Source organism: Girardinichthys multiradiatus, chromosome 19, assembly GCF_021462225.1.
Source record: "Girardinichthys multiradiatus isolate DD_20200921_A chromosome 19, DD_fGirMul_XY1, whole genome shotgun sequence".
Lineage (NCBI taxonomy): Eukaryota > Metazoa > Chordata > Actinopteri > Cyprinodontiformes > Goodeidae > Girardinichthys > Girardinichthys multiradiatus.
In genome coordinates this window covers 36,655,887-36,671,964 of record NC_061811.1, presented here as the reverse complement: position 1 = coordinate 36,671,964, position 16,078 = coordinate 36,655,887, and the positions used below count along the sequence as shown (strand labels likewise).

At 39.4% G+C, this 16,078-nt stretch overlaps 1 protein-coding gene across 2 annotated transcripts in view; it reads right to left on the bottom strand.

The window, feature by feature from the left end:
* Positions 1-16,078, bottom strand: part of LOC124855674 (estrogen receptor beta-like) — a 79,335-nt gene that overhangs the window by 14,892 nt on the left and 48,365 nt on the right. For both annotated transcript variants that reach the window (XM_047345667.1, XM_047345668.1), the window contains exons 2-6: positions 13,484-13,993; positions 9,949-10,145; positions 9,742-9,858; positions 7,910-8,260; positions 6,334-6,472 (exon numbers count right to left, since the gene is read on the bottom strand). In XM_047345667.1, coding sequence (XP_047201623.1) covers positions 6,334-6,472; positions 7,910-8,260; positions 9,742-9,858; positions 9,949-10,145; positions 13,484-13,911 — 1,232 coding nt within the window. In that variant the 5' untranslated portion in view covers positions 13,912-13,993. The remainder of the gene's footprint in view (positions 1-6,333; positions 6,473-7,909; positions 8,261-9,741; positions 9,859-9,948; positions 10,146-13,483; positions 13,994-16,078) is intronic.

Genomic DNA, 16,078 nt, shown 5'->3' with positions numbered 1-16,078 from the left:
GTTTATCATTAAATTTAAAAATTTTTATTATCATTTTATCATTTTAATTATTCAGTTTTATTCTCTTTAATTACATGGGTTCGTTAATTATTTAATTACCTTTATGCCACTGTAATGTACTTTTCCTATGATATCTCTTTTTCATGTACAAAACTTTAAATCCCCACAGCTGGCCAAGAACAACCCCGGTACCCTGATCGGCTGCTAGCCAAGAACACATCAACCACAACATGGCGCAACTCCTCGCACAGAGGCCATCAACTGTAGAGAACCAACAGTTTAGATCAGGTGCTTGAAACTTGTAGATAATTGGCTATTGTAACAGGACACAGATCCCAAGCACACATACAATTTGGTTTTTGGGAGTCTGACATTTAGCCTCCTCACTGGGCTACCAAAAGCTATAACCACAAGAACATTGAAAATGTTTGGATGATGCTTCAAACCTGGGTCTGTGGCAGGACACCAAATAAGTCAACACTATGAATTCTGCACAGCACAGCTATGCCAGACGCCTGTCAATCGTTTTTTAAAAGCATGTTTATGCCATATAAACATGTGACCCTGAAAAAAGAATGTTTTAAATAAATATTTAGGAGCCCAACATTTAAATTACATCATGATGAGTGCATATAAACTGAACCAAACTTTATATGAGTAGCTTACACAGCTTAGAAACAGCCCAGTAAACTGTAGTCAAGTGAAACCAGTCCTTAGAAAGGTCGCCTATAAGTCCACAGCAAACAGATGATCTGTAGCTAACATCCTGGTAGCAGGCAGCCCAGGTCAGCAGCAGGTCCCCTTTATTAACGCCCTGACCAATAAGAGCATATCCATTCACAAGGAGATATTCTAGGTGTGGTTTGGCAACAAAAACAAACTTTATTCCTTGAAAGATTCAGAACTCCAAGGAGAAAAAAAAAAACTTGAACCTCAGACAGTATTACTTTGAAACACAAAGCTACATTCTCATATATTACTTTAATACTAAGTTAGCAAGTGGAAATAGTGATGATAGAACTGTAATGTGCTCCACAAGGCAGAAAAAAGACAGAAGTGAAGAAAAGTGTTAATCAGTCAGACAGGAGATGTTCCCAAATGATTTTAGTTCTGTGGGTGGAAAAGTTGAAATCCAGAATGTTTACCTAAGCTGTCCAAGCAATAGAGGTTACCACAAACCCATTGGGACCAGTCGATAGAGAAAATAAGGCTATGTTATGAAAACAGATCAAGGCTAACATAAGCTTATAGTGATAGTTTCTGTGGTTTCGAGGAAGAAAGGTCAAATACTGAACTCAATTCACCCAACAAAAACAAAGCTGTGAAGATGAAAAAAACAAATCCTTAAACGTGTGTTGCCATTTAACTACAACTTTGAGATCAACTACTACAACTATAACTACAACTTTCCTGGTTGGCATGTGGCTTCAGTCAGAACGAAAATTTTCAACATGCACATGAAAACAAAAGCATTGAAGAGCGTTCCCTTCCATGTGCACAGCTGTGTTGCCTCACTTGTTTGTTTTATAGTATTCATGGCAGTGGCAGGCCAAAATCCTTAAACTGAACCAAAGGCCACAGGCCAATTTTTCTTTCTTTATATATATATATATATATATATATATATATATATATATATATATATATATATATATATATATATATATATATATATATATAAATATATAATATAATATAATATAATATATATAGTATACATATAGTATGTATGTATATGTATATATATATATACAGGTGTTGGACAATGAAACAGAAACACCTGGTTTTAGACCACAATAATTTATTAGTATGGTGTAGGGCCTCCTTTTGCGGCCAATACAGTATCAATTCGTCTTGGGAATGACATATACAAGTCCTGCACAGTGGTCAGAGGGATTTTAAGCCATTCTTCTTGCAGGATAGTGGCCAGGTCACTACGTGATACTGGTGGAGGAAAACGTTTCCTGACTCGCTCCTCCAAAACACCCCAAAGTGGCTCAATAATATTTAGATCTGGTGATTGTGCAGGCCATGGGAGATGTTCAACTTCACTTTCATGTTCATCAAACCAATCTTTCACATGTCTTGCTGTGTGTATTGGTGCATTGTCATCCTGATACACGGCACCGCCTTCAGGATACAATGTTTGAACCATTGGATGCACATGGCCCTCAAGAATGGTTCGGTAGTCCTTGGCAGTGACGCGCCCATCTAGCACAAGTATTGGGCCAAGGGAATGCCATGATATGGCAGCCCAAACCATCACTGATCCACCCCCATGCTTCATTCTGGGCATGCAACAGTCTGGGTGGTACGCTTCTTTGGGGCTTCTCCACATCGTAACTCTCCCGGATGTGGGGAAAACAGTAAAGGTGGACTCATCAGAGAACAATACATGTTTCACATTGTCCACAGCCCAAGATTTGCGCTCCTTGCACCATTGAAACAGACATTTGGCATTGGCATGAGTGACCAAAGGTTTGGCTATAGCAGCCCGGCCGTGTATATTGACCCTGTGGAGCTCCCGATGGACAGTTCTGGTGGAAACAGGAGAGTTGAGGTGCACATTTAATTCTGCCGTAATTTGGGCAGCCATGGTTTTATGTTTTTTGGATATAATCCGGGTTAGCACCCGAACATCCCTTTCAGACAGCTTCCTCTTACGTCCACAGTTAATCCTGTTGGATGTGGTTCGTCCTTCTTGGTGGTATGCTGACATTACCCTGGATACCGTGGCTCTTGATACATCACAAAGACTTGCTGTCTTGGTCACAGATGCGCCAGCAAGACGTGCACCAACAATTTATCCTCTTTTGAACTCTGGTATGTCACCCATAATTTTGTGTGCATTTCAATATTTTGAGCAAAACTGTGCTCTTACCCTGCTAATTGAACCTTGACACTCTGCTCTTACTGGTGCAATGTGCAATCAATGAAGACTGGCTACCAGGCTGGTCCAATTTAGCCATGAAACCTCCCACACTAAAATGACAGGTGTTTCAATTTCATTGTCCAACCCCTGTATATACATACTATATGTATACTATATATATTATATACATACATACATACTATATGTATACTATATATATTATATTATATTATATATATATTTATATATAAGTGACTGACTCGATGCAATCTGCTGGGGTTCGTTCGATTGAAAACTTTTTACCCAATTTGAATAATAAACTGAACATGACTGTGTTGTTTGATTACTGGGATCAATTTGAAATGTGTGTGATTGACTTGGAATCTGTGTGATTTTTGTAAAGTGCCTTGAGAAGATGTGTTGTTAAATGAATCTATATAAATAAGGCAAATTGACACTGAACTGAATTTTTTAGCTTGTTGCAGGTGAGTATAATTACAATATTTTATACATTTGAAATATTTTGAGTACCAAACATTCTAAGTTCATAAAACATGAATATTCTCAGTTTTGATCTTTCTTCCTCACTTCTGTAAATCTCTCTGACCCAATGGATATCGACTTCTGAGCCAAATGCTTTCTGTGAATTGACCACAGTTTCTCAGAGGGGTTAGCATCTCAAGAGATTCATGAACAAGGGCCCAACATTTCTGTGTTCTGGAGACACTTTGGAATCACTTTAGCCTTATGACACCATAGTTTATTATGCTGGAAAACAAAAAGATCATCACCAAGCTGTTTCTGGATTGTTAGAGGAAGTTGCTCTTAAAAACCTTTGATCCCACTATTTATCTATTGCGCTGTTCTTAGACATAGCAGGAAGGAAGCCCACAGCACTGGAGTAGAAGTAACATCCCACATGGACTACCTCCAAAATTGCCATTTTCAAATGACTTGTGGTAGCCCTAATTTTTCTGGATGGAACAAGTGATATTCTAGATGTTCCAGACAATTGAAATTCATCTAATAAATAACTTTGCGCCAGTGTTCTGTGGTATCTTTCAATTTTGGGCAAAATATCAGTCTGGCCTTGATGCTTTTCTTGGAAAGAACTGGCTTATTTGCATCCCCTCTAGCCAAAAGGTTGTCTTCCCTGTGTGTCCAGATGCACTCACACCAAACAGCTGCTAATGCTTAGCGAACTCAGGTGGAAACATGATTACTTAGTGCTCTCTTCAATAAGCTACTATCTTGATGCTTGTTGGCTGCAGCTCAACCTGTCAGATTTTGATGATCTGGAAAACTAATTTTCTTAGAAGCAGTTTCCTGCATGTGAGGCCATTTTGATGCAGCAATGATGGCTGCACAATTTTCTTTGAGCAACCCTTGCTAACACAAGAAGTTTATAATTTCAAGCCCAACTGCCCTTCTCTTATACCAATCAGTCTGCTAACGTATTTGAAAATACTAACTTCAGCTGAACTCTTCAACTGATTATAATGACCAGTCTGAAAAAATATCTTATGCTCCAAACACCAAAGTGCACAAATAGAGGATCAAAGTTTTGTGAGTTAACCAAAAACTAGTCCTTGGTTAACTTGTGGTTGATAAGTTACATACTGGAAAAATATGTTGTTTAATGTAGAAACCTGTACACTTTCAAACATACTTTGCAACACGTTCCTCATTCCCGTAGCTGAACTTTATTCTGCCACTGGGAGTAACTGGAGGTTACACCTCACTAGCACATCCTGCTATTGGTAGGAAACTGATAGCTTATATTGATTTTTATAAAATAAAAGTAATGGAAATAGATGATAAGTTACTAAATGTCCAGAACTCTACTGGCATTCATTAGAAAACTTAAACCTCTGGTCAGTATAGAGTGTATTTACTCAGGATACAAAGGGTGAGTGCCAGAGGCAGACACAGACAACCTTCATCTGCACAAAGTTGAAGGTCTGTGTCGAAGAGAACAGAGAGATAAAGGATTTGTTGCAGGAAAGTTAGCTGCCAGTTTAAGAAAAGAGAGATAGATCTACAACAAAGGATGAATATCCATGTTTCAATGGGATTAATATGCAGACTTTGACTTGGCTATCACATTATCTTCATCTACTCTATTGTCGATTTGCTGCTGTGTCTGAGATCACTATGTGGCATGACTTAACTTGGGCCAAACTTCAGTTTTCAGATTGCCTCATATTTTATTCTAGAAAGCCTGTGTAACAGACAAGTTCGTGCTCCAGTTAGAGCCTTAGACTGACAGCATGTGGCTATAAAGCAAGCCCAAACATTCACCAAAAATGCACCATTGTGGAAATTTCACAATTTTTAGAAGCAACATTGTGAAGATTAGCCATGCTTAAATGGGGTGTTTGGGTATTTTACAGTTTATTAAACAATTATTAAACTGTCAAGACAAAACAGTGCTAATTTTTGTGTTGTTTGTGCTGGATGAACGGACAAAATTTCAGTAAACAAAACTATAGAAACACTAAACTAAGCAATCACCCAAGTACTCCACAGCAGCATTTGTGAAAAAATCTACATGCAGGACATGCAGATCAATTTAATTAAGGCTAGCCCTCCTTACTGTGCAGATCAGATTGGATCAGATTGAATGATGTTCTTATATCCTTTTGTATTATATGTGTATCTTGTATTATATTTCTTTAAATGATGAAGCTTTACAATACCAAAGATTGAAAATCAGCAACAGAATTATGATTGATGTATCTCTATTCAGTAATAATAATTATATATATTTATATTTCATCTAATTGCATCAAACAAAACAAAGCTTTAACCAAATAATCACCATTATTTCAGTATTAGAGACTGTGAATTCTTGGTGCCCGTCTTTTCCTTTACATGTTGTTTAACTGTATTATTTTTAACTGTATTATTTTGTATCTTCTAGGTCAGTAAATCTCTTTCCAAATACCCATTCAAAAATAGCAACAAATAGATTTTTATGTTGCATCTATTCTTTCCTTATGTTCCATGCAAATCCATTTCTGATGGCTGGCTTCACTCTGCTCTGCAGTAGTAATATCTAGTCTATATACACAGGAATCAAAACAAGCCATGGAATATAAACAATAGAAAAGATTGCATTAGCAGGCGATTTAGCACAAACAAAGTCAAGAGAGTTGTGCTTTGTAAACCTCTTCTGAAAACAAAAGCTGTGACAAGCTGCTGCATATGGAGCTAAAACTGGATTGTTTGCCTACTTTACAGAATAATTTCCAAGTGTTATAAAAGCTGGACACTGTCCTATTGCCATATTAGCAAAAAAGCATTGCTTATCCAAGCCAAAAATAAACTCACTTCAGCTTCCTGCACAAAAATCAAAGCTATCTAAGGACAAGTGTTCATGATCTGGTCCAACCTACAAGCTCAGAGGATGATTGACCTTACATATACTCGCGATACCAGATGGTAGAAAACTTTCTCACCTGCTGAGTTTGAAATCTGGAGAGAAGATGAGTTTCCCAGGATGATCCACAGACCTCCACATGAGGCCCAGCATCAGGATCTCCAGCCAGCAGCACTTTAGCAGGTGAATTTGGTCTGCAAGACTTAACTCCACAAACCCTGGGGAAAGGCATACAAAGCGAGAAAGACAAGTTATGACCTAAAACATCTCAAAATATACATACAAATATACAATCAATGCATTGGGCCCAATCTGTGTGATTGCATGTCAACAGAGATAGTCAATCAGCCAATAATAATGCATTCAGGCATCTAGACTTGTTCTAAACCTGCTGAAGTTCAGAGTGAGCAACAGAATGAGCAAGTTGACCATGCCCTGAATCATGAACACAGTTACTATCAGGGCAAAGATACAGGGTTCCACTGCTTAGTTTCAACTGAAAAATGCTTTTATACATCAGTCAATCCTGAAACTTAACATGGAACATTAACCAGTGTAGAATGCTGCCATCATCTGCTTAACTTACTATATGTACTTTTGATTCTGTCTGTATCTGTGTATATATGTCTGTAAACCACAGTGCTGTGATGCGAGACAGACCTTTATTTAAACTAATTTTATGTGCAGCAACAATTGAACATTAATGACCACAGAAGCTCTTCATCCAATCTGACTGAGCACAGGCGGTTTTACCAAGACGAAAAGGCAAAAATTTCAGTCTGTAGACCTGCAACAGAAACTACAGTGGAAGGTGGTTCTACAAAGTTCTCAACTGCGGGCCAAATACAATGACACGACACTTTTCAGAGCTTTTCTTTGTAAAAAAAAAATAATAAATCATGTATCATTGTCATTCCACTTCACAATATAGCACTACTTAGTGTTGGTCTGTCACATTAAATGTTAATAAAATACATTGAAGTATGTTTTTGGAATGTAACAAAATTGAGTTTAAGGGGTGTGAATACTCAGTGTTAACTGCATAAACATCCACATATAATTATTCTCTCAGTTGAACCGTTCAAACTTTTCTTGGTGCATCACAGTTTAAAACAAAGATGGACCAACAGGAAATAGTTGCAATGTAAAAATACCACAACTGTACTTGACAGTTTCTTGCTCACCTGTCTCTGCTGTAATAGTGCAGAGACAGGCAGAAAATATACATTAATTTTCACTTCTCAGTGAGGGTACAAAATCACAAAAATCAAGAAAAAAACTAATTCTGGGAATACTGTTTTTATTCAAAACTGAGAGTCTTTGTGAGCTCTTCACATTAACACAGGCTGGGAAGCTACCTGCTGGGCTGAACCGGGATTGAGAGGAGGATGTTGAGAGAGAATAGGAGGGAGAGAGAAAGGGGAAACACAATGGACAGACTGAAAGTATAGGAAAAAAGATACAAATGGGAAAGAAAGTGTAATAAAAGCCATACTGATGGAAACAGGCCAAGAAGAGGAGAATCAAAGCCACTTTAGCCTCCAAAGGTAAAGTGATAAAGTCAAGATTTTCCATCTAGAAAATTTTAATTTACTATCCAACTGTTGCACACAAACCAGCAGCGAATATTTATCAGGAGTTTTTCTGCATCTCACCAGGAATCTTTTTGGCCCAGCTGATCATGAGTACCAGTTCCTTGTCTGCCAGGTTAGTAAGAGACATCATCATGCTGGCCTCGGTAAAGGGCTTCTTCAAGTCCTCCATGAGGTAGATCTCAGGGGGCTCTGCCTCCATGATTCGGGAGATCAACTCCTCCGGGCTCATGGATGACTGGTTACCGTGGCTCGGCTGAGCGAGAGGGGAGAGGGGTAGTTCCATCGGGGGGAGGCCTTGAGCCCGCGGAACAATCCCGACCCTTACCAAACTCCTGCCTGTTGTATCTCGAAAGTGGAGTCCTCCACGGCGATGTCTAGCCCCTCGATAGCTACAGCGTTCACGCCTCACACCTAAAAGATGAAGAGGGCAAGGGAAACCTACGTTACCAGTAGCATCATTACTTACATGGGAACATAGTGCTAACAAGTGCTAAAGTTCGTTTAATGTCAGTTCTAATGTAAAAGACAAGATAGAAAGAACCCAAGATTGATAGGTACCAAAAGGTTCATGAAGGATTAAAATCAATTGTCTTGGTTCAGGATGGTGTGGACCATTCAGTTCTGCACATGTGCAATACAAGGGGTTTGAAAGTAGCTTAAGCACAGCAAAATTGGAAAAACCTATTTTCCTATGAGAGCAATCATGAGACTGCTAAGGTCTGAGTACTCAGCAAATAGGTTCTTCCTGGCTTTGATTTAATTTCTGAAAGACATTCCACTGTGACCGCACCATGGTCTATGCATCAGCAGTACATTCCAACCATGATACCACCACCTACATCCAAAACTGAAGCATTGCCTGGAACAACTCTCTCAGATTGTATTATGATGCAGCTATGGAAGAATTGTGCATTTGCATTGAGTAGAATATTTTGTAGAGCCACCGCTGGCTGCAGTTACAAGTCTTTTGGGGTATGGCTCTTCCTGCTCTGCACACAGATCTTCTGTCACAGACTCTCAGTTAGATTTAGTTCTGGACTTTGACTGGTGGGAATGTCATTTCAGCTGCACCTTTAGAAAATATACTTATAAAAAATACTTGACTGTTTTGCTTTGATCTAAACCATTTCATTGTAGCTCTGACTGTATGTTTAGGGTGGTTGTCCTGCTGGAAGATGAACCTCTGCCCCAGTTTCTTCTGCAGTCTCCTGCAGCCTCTAACAGATTTTTCTTTCATGATTGTCCTGGATTTTGCTCCATCAATGAAAAAAATATTCCCACAGAATGATGCTGCAACCACCATTTGTTTCAACGTTGGGACAGTGTTTTCAAGGTGTGTGCAATGACTTTCTTTCAAAAGTAGGTTTCTCGTTTGTCAATATTCCATAAAGGCCCAAAAATATCAATATATGTCCAGAGTCGCATAGTTGGGACCTTAAATGAAAGAATCAAAATGTGTTTCTGGTAGGGTGACCAAATATCAAAAAATCTAATGCGGGACAAGAAGGATGCTTATGAGGGACATTGTGGGACACATTACCAACACTATGATGATTGAATTTAACAAAGATCTGACATTAAATTCATAAATCTCTGCTTTGCCTGTTAGTGCAAAACAATAAATTAGCAGAAGTTTAAAAAAAAAACTTTACAAGCTTTTACAGTTTAACACTGGTATCTCAGCTGCTGTTACCGAGGCTGTAGAAATCGGGACATTTGGTCACCCTAGTTTCTGTAGACCTTTATGCCATGTTGGAGATGTAGATATGGAATCATATTCACATCCCCAGCGTAGTGGTGTCTATTACGTTTTACTTCATTAACATGAACTTTAGCTCTACTGCAAGGTGACAAATTATAAAACACCAGAATAATAGTTAAGGGATGCTTACCACACTTCATCATGCCCACTTCGTAGCATTTACGTAAACGGCAGGCCTGGCAGCTTTTACGTCGGTTCTTGTCAATAGTGCATTGATTAGTAGCAGGGCAAATGTAGTCATTGTGTCCTGGGAAAAGAAGAGGAAGACCTCATAAAGATTGTTTTAAGTTATGGAGACAATAAAGTCATTGACAGGTTGCTCAGAAGGAGATAATACCTTGGATACTCCTCTTGAAAAAAGCCTTGCAACCCTCGCATGACCAAACACCATAGTGGTAACCGGAGGCATAATCATGACAGACAGCACAGAAGTGCATGTCAGCTTTCCCTACAGCAGATGGACATGGAGAGGACTTTACTCCTTCTGCTCCTTCTGATTTCTTCCCCAGCAGCTTGTTACAGCTGATGTTAGAGCTGCAGGAAGAAACATAGAAAATGATAACTTGATATCAGGGATTTTTGCCACACCATTCACTGGTTATTGGTCCTCCACCAGAACCTGTTAACTGAAAAAATGCACATATCACTGATACATTGGGTTAAAACAAACAATAAATGTAAACACCATTGTGGGGGTCAAGTTGTTGCACAAATAATGACTGATTACAGTCCTTTGCAAAAGCATTTTTACCAATTAACTTCAATGTTTTTTTATTGTGATTGTATGTAATAGACCAACACAAAGCTATGCATAAGATAGAAAAATTATTTATTTATTTTTACAATTAAATGTTTGAAAAGTGTGAAGTGAAGATTTAGCCCCCTTAAATACCTTAAAAAAACAATCAACCGCACAACAGAAAAGACCTAATCACAGTATTAGGAGTCCCTGTGCACTCCATGAATCTGTACTTCATAGAAGAGTGGCAAGAAGGAAGTCAAGTTGAAGGTTCTCTGGTCAGATGAGACCAAAATTTTACTTTTTAGTCAACATTTAAAGCAAACTGCAAGCTACTGTGAACACATCACCCCTACCATAAAACATGGTGGTGGCAGCATCATACTGTGGGGATACCTTTCTTCATCAGGGACAGGGATGCTGGTCAGAGTTAATGAAAAGATTAATGGAGCTAAAACCAGGACAGTCCTGGAGAATAAAATGTGATGGAGGCTGCAGAAGACTTGAAACTGGGGTGGAGGCTCACCTTACAGCAGGACAACTACCCTAAGTATACAGCCGGAGATGCAACAGAATGGTTTAGATCAATGCATGTTCAGTCCAGCGTGTAACATAAGTATTAAACACATCACCAATTTTCTAAGTAAATAGAAATGAAATTCCGACCAGATGTAGGTTACACCCCATTCAGTCCACACATTCAAAGAAATCGATCTACAAAAATTAACTGGTGAGTAGAAAAACGTTAATGACACAGTTAATAAATACTGACCAGACTTACAGAGATGTAATGAACACTGAAAAGCCTGCCTTGGTAATGAGAGCCTTCAGATGTCCCCTATATTGACAAACCAGGGGCCCATTTATGAGCTCTGAGCTTAGGTTATTTTCAGAACTTCAGGTCAGGTGATTGGCTGGGACATTCTAGCAGCCTTATTTTCTTCCTCTGGAAACAACTGACAGTTTCCTAGGCTGTGTGTATGGGACCATCGTCTTTATGAAACGTCTACTCTTGATTCCTCTTCATCATCCTGGTGGATAGCTGCACATTTCTATCAGGAATATCTCGGCACATTGGCTAATTCATCCTTCCTTCAATAATATGAAGTCTACCATATCTGTAGGCCCTCACCATTCTGGTTCCAAACTGTTGGCATGATGTTTTTGGAGTTTATTGCAATACCTTTTGACCTATATGGCATCCAAAAGGTTCAATTTTAGTCTCATCTGAGCCAGCGATTCTCCCAGTATTTCACAGGCTTCTCTAAATTTTGATAAAATCAGCAATTTTATGATGCTTTTTCTTCAGTGGTGGAGTCTTCTGTGCTGACCATGCACAGAGGCCATGGCGCTTGAGTGAATGACTCATTGTTTTCTTTGAAACAATTGTAGCTGCTCATTCTAGGTATTTCTAATGCTCCCCACAGCGGTTCCTAGGTTCTTGGACAACTGTTCTCATAACTATTTTCTCTTTTTTGTCTAAAACGTTGTCAGGTACACCTGGTCATGGCTGCTTTATGGTGTAATTGTTGTTTAGAAATTGTTTCATAACCGATGCTATAAGGATGTTTAGAAGCAAAAAGGTCTTGATTGATCTCCATGGTTTTATCCATCATAGGAAGTCCCTTGTGGGGCACCATGGTAATCAGACACCTTTTCATAGCCCATCAGATGGGACAAAAGCAGCTAATGAGAATTTGCAGTGGGAGGATTTATTTTTACTAGTTCATAGATTCTGCTGGGTCATAACTTTCCATGCCTTTTTGTACCTCCCTTTCTTCAGTTCTAAGACATCTTGTTGAGTTTTTATGCCGATTGCACTTTTAGAGGGAGATGTATTTAGTAAATTGGTGATGTCTTCAATAATTATTTCACCAACTGTAAATAGAAGAATGGGAAAAAAGTTCCATTTTTGAGGTGCAATGCTGGTAAAGACTTGTGTCCAAAACACAGATGGTTGTATGAAGTGTTGACTCAGGTGGGGGGTGGAGGGTGGGATACAAAGGTATACCACGCTATACAAGTTTTTCTTAAAAAAGAAAAGCTTGGAAATGTATTTATCATTTTTCTTCACAATTCGGCACCACTTTATGTTGGTCTGCACGTAAAACACATTGATGTTTGTGACTGGAATGTGAGAATAATACGAAAAGTTCAGGTGTGAATACTTTTGCAAGGCACATTTAGCAGTTACTTTAGCTAATTATGCAAGTAATCGTGGTAGTTTTTGCACTGTATCCATCTAGAGGAGTAAAAGTACACAAATACCTTGGTTCAGTATGGACCTCAGTTTTACAGTCCAGTTTTGTACATATTGTGTATGTTTCAATCAAAAGAAACAATCAAAAATGTATAAATTTTTTTACTTGATTCACATTGAATAAGGAATGTTAACATTTTCAGACAATGATTTGATTTAATCAATATGTTTTAGCATTTCACTAAGTGGTCAGTATACAACTGAATAAAATAATTATCCAACAATAAAACCACTCGAAAATGTTCATTGTGTGGTTAGGAGCTTTTGGCTCTGACTTTTAATAATATGTTTAAACTATTTAGGAGTTGTTTTGATATACAGTGTAGAAGTTGTTCTTGAATGCAAAATAGAAGCAAAGCCATTGGGGAAACACTCCCTGATGGATGGGCTTCTTTTGACACAGAACCTCCGTGTGGTCTCATGTTTGCTACTATAAAAACTCCAATGGTATCTGGTTAAATGTTACAAGCTGCTGGATTTGGACTTTAGCTGATTTTTCTACAGTTCCAGTGATGTTTATATTTGGCTTGGCATCATTTAAGATGAGTAATTATATTTAGTGCAGTGAGCTGAAAAATACTGATATAAAGCTTTGGTTCCTGACTGTTCCTGACTGTAGCTGAATGAGAAACCTTAACGTTCCCCAACAGCAAACTTAGGTGATAGCGTCCTCTCTACTTTGTTTTAGTGTTGCATAGGGAAATCTAGAAATCTGCATACTAAGGTTCTACATGGGTTCAGGTTTAAAACAACATTACATTCTACACGTGCTGAAATGCCAGTACCAAATACTTTTAGTACAAATACATGTACCATAACACCCCTAGTCATTACAGTACTTTTCCATCCATTGGTGACTCTCAGTAGTCCTACCTGTTGGGGTTCATGCCATGGGGTTTGGACTCAAGCCAGGGCGCATGTGGGTTGGGTTCACTGTAAACAAGAGGTTGGGTGCAGTGCAGAGTCAGAGAAGGTAGGTTGTGGTGGTTGTGGGAGGGCCAAAAGGCAGAGGGGCTCAGGGGGGGGCACATAGATGATGGACTGTCAGTGATAGGTGCCCTGGTATAGCTCAGTACCGAAGGACTGTAGAATGTCAAGGGTCCGTGTCCATGGTAGTCATGACTACTGTCCGTGTATGGAGAAGGGATGCAGACGGTGTGGCTTTCTATGCCCATTGGAGGGCTGTACATAGTGGGGAGAAGTCCGGGTGAGGTGGACCTCTCTAAAGCTTTGCTGGAGTCCACCTCCTGGAGCTGATGCACGGGCAGTGGGTCAACACTCAACCCAGGGGAGGATGCCATGCTGAGTGGACAATGATGTGTTTATTGATCAGTTTGATGTTGCAGCTCTTTGCACTACTGCAGATTCTGTCAGACATACATCCTGTAGAAGAGAAGGAAAAGAAAAAACTAAATTAATAAAAAGAAAAAGGAAAAAACTAAACATTTTATTTCCATTTGAGGATTTGAAGATTAGGGAATTTTATGTTTACTGAGGCAAAACAGCAGTATATGAGGGATAAAAAATACCATCAAAATAATGTTTTTTTATCTTTTAACTTATTTCACCAGGCAGCACATCTTCACCATCTTATTCATTTTCCCTATGCTCAACTGAAAGGAATTTCTACCCTCTTCTTCTTTAAAGGGCAACAAAATGGGGCTAGATTAATTCTGTAAATGATGGAAATTGTGTGGAAATTTTACATTACATTAGATTAAACACATATGCCATGCTGCCATGGTGATAAGATAGTGGTTCACTGTTGCCTTAAGGCAACATGTGTAATTCTCCATATTGTGCATTATTTGGCTCAGGACAACAACTTTCCAATGTTTCATCAGCATGTAAATCGTATTAAACTATAAAAACTTGAGGTTTACACCGGATCAGTGTATATACTTTTCCGAGATGACTAGATGCCAGGAAATTGTCTTTTTGTGGAGCAAAAAGTCCTTTGAAAAGGTTTGCAAAAAAAGGTTTGAATATGACATCCTGAAAGTTTTGTGACTAATTAAAGCATTGTTATTGGCTCCTTATGGTCTTCCCTGCTTTTTAGTTTGCCTCATTGAAAGGGATGCATTGTGAAAATGTGACAGACCAAAACCACAAATAAGTTTGTGGTCTGAGGGCAACATGGCAAAATAGAGGGTTAATCAACTGACAATGGCTGCGTTTGGTCTGTGGCGGTCGTTCCAAAGCGTGCCACATCGCTCTGCCATTCTTTTTGAACCTGTTCTATTCAAACGCATCAATGCTTTTCACAGCTGAAGTCCAGTAATGTGTTCTGGCTCATTGCATTTTAGCATGACAAATTCAATGTTTGCTAAAGATGCAAACTGACACACTTTAATTGATGAGGGGCACTGCTGTGGTGCCTCCAACCTTGTCTGGGTCCACTGAAGTTTAAAAGTACGTTATTCATCCCATTCAGCACCATAAACCATCCTCTACCAGAAGCTCACTTAGTTCAAAGTGCCAGTGGATCACAAGATTCCTGGCACCAGCAGGTGAGGCTGGGGAGCATCTTCTCCTGCACAAGAATCATCAGCACTGGCGCCACCCAGGGTTGTGTTCTCTCCCCACTCCTCTTCTTTCTTTACACAAATGACTGGATCTCAGCAGACCCTGTCTGTGAAACTCCTGACGTTTACAGATGAAACCACTGTCATTGTTCTGATCCAGGACAATGATAAGTCTGCATACACACAGGAGGTGGATCAGCTGGTACACTCGTGAGGTCGGAATCACCTGGAGCTTAACCCGCTAAAGACAGTGGAGATGAGAGTGAACCTCTGGAGAACACCTCCCACACTCCATGCCCTCACCATCCTCAACAAGAGGATGTCAACAGTGGATCACTTCCGTTTCCCAGGAACCACCCTTTCTCAGGACCTGAGAAAGGTCACACGTTGACAGTGTTCGAAAGAAAGCCCAACAGAGACTGTACTTCCTGAGGCAATGCAAGAAGTACAACCTACAACAGCAGCTGCTCGACATCTTCTACTCAGCCATTATTTAGACTGCCCGGTGTTTGTCCATCACTGTGTGATTTGGCTTATCCACAAAACAGGACAGGTCCACACTACAACGAACAATTAATTCTGCAAAGAGGATCATCAGGGCTAACCTTTCTTCCATCCAGGACCTGTACAGGTCCGCATAATCATGTCAATTTTTATGCGACATACTCACAATGTTCCACCTCATGAGCCGGGAAGCAGCAATAACAAATGTAAACAATGGGCAAAACAAGCATGGCAGAGACATATGATGGGGCTGATCCTAATGTTATCGGCTCTGATCGTCAGTTGATTTAAAATGTTTGGACCCCAAAGTGTTTGGATTATGGAGGTAGTGGACCTCCTGGTATTTCAGTTGGGGACCCCTGATCTAGACTGTAACCATCTTATATTGCATGTGTGTCTGTTAGAATTTTTGCTGGTCTGAGCTGATCTCTTTTTTGCC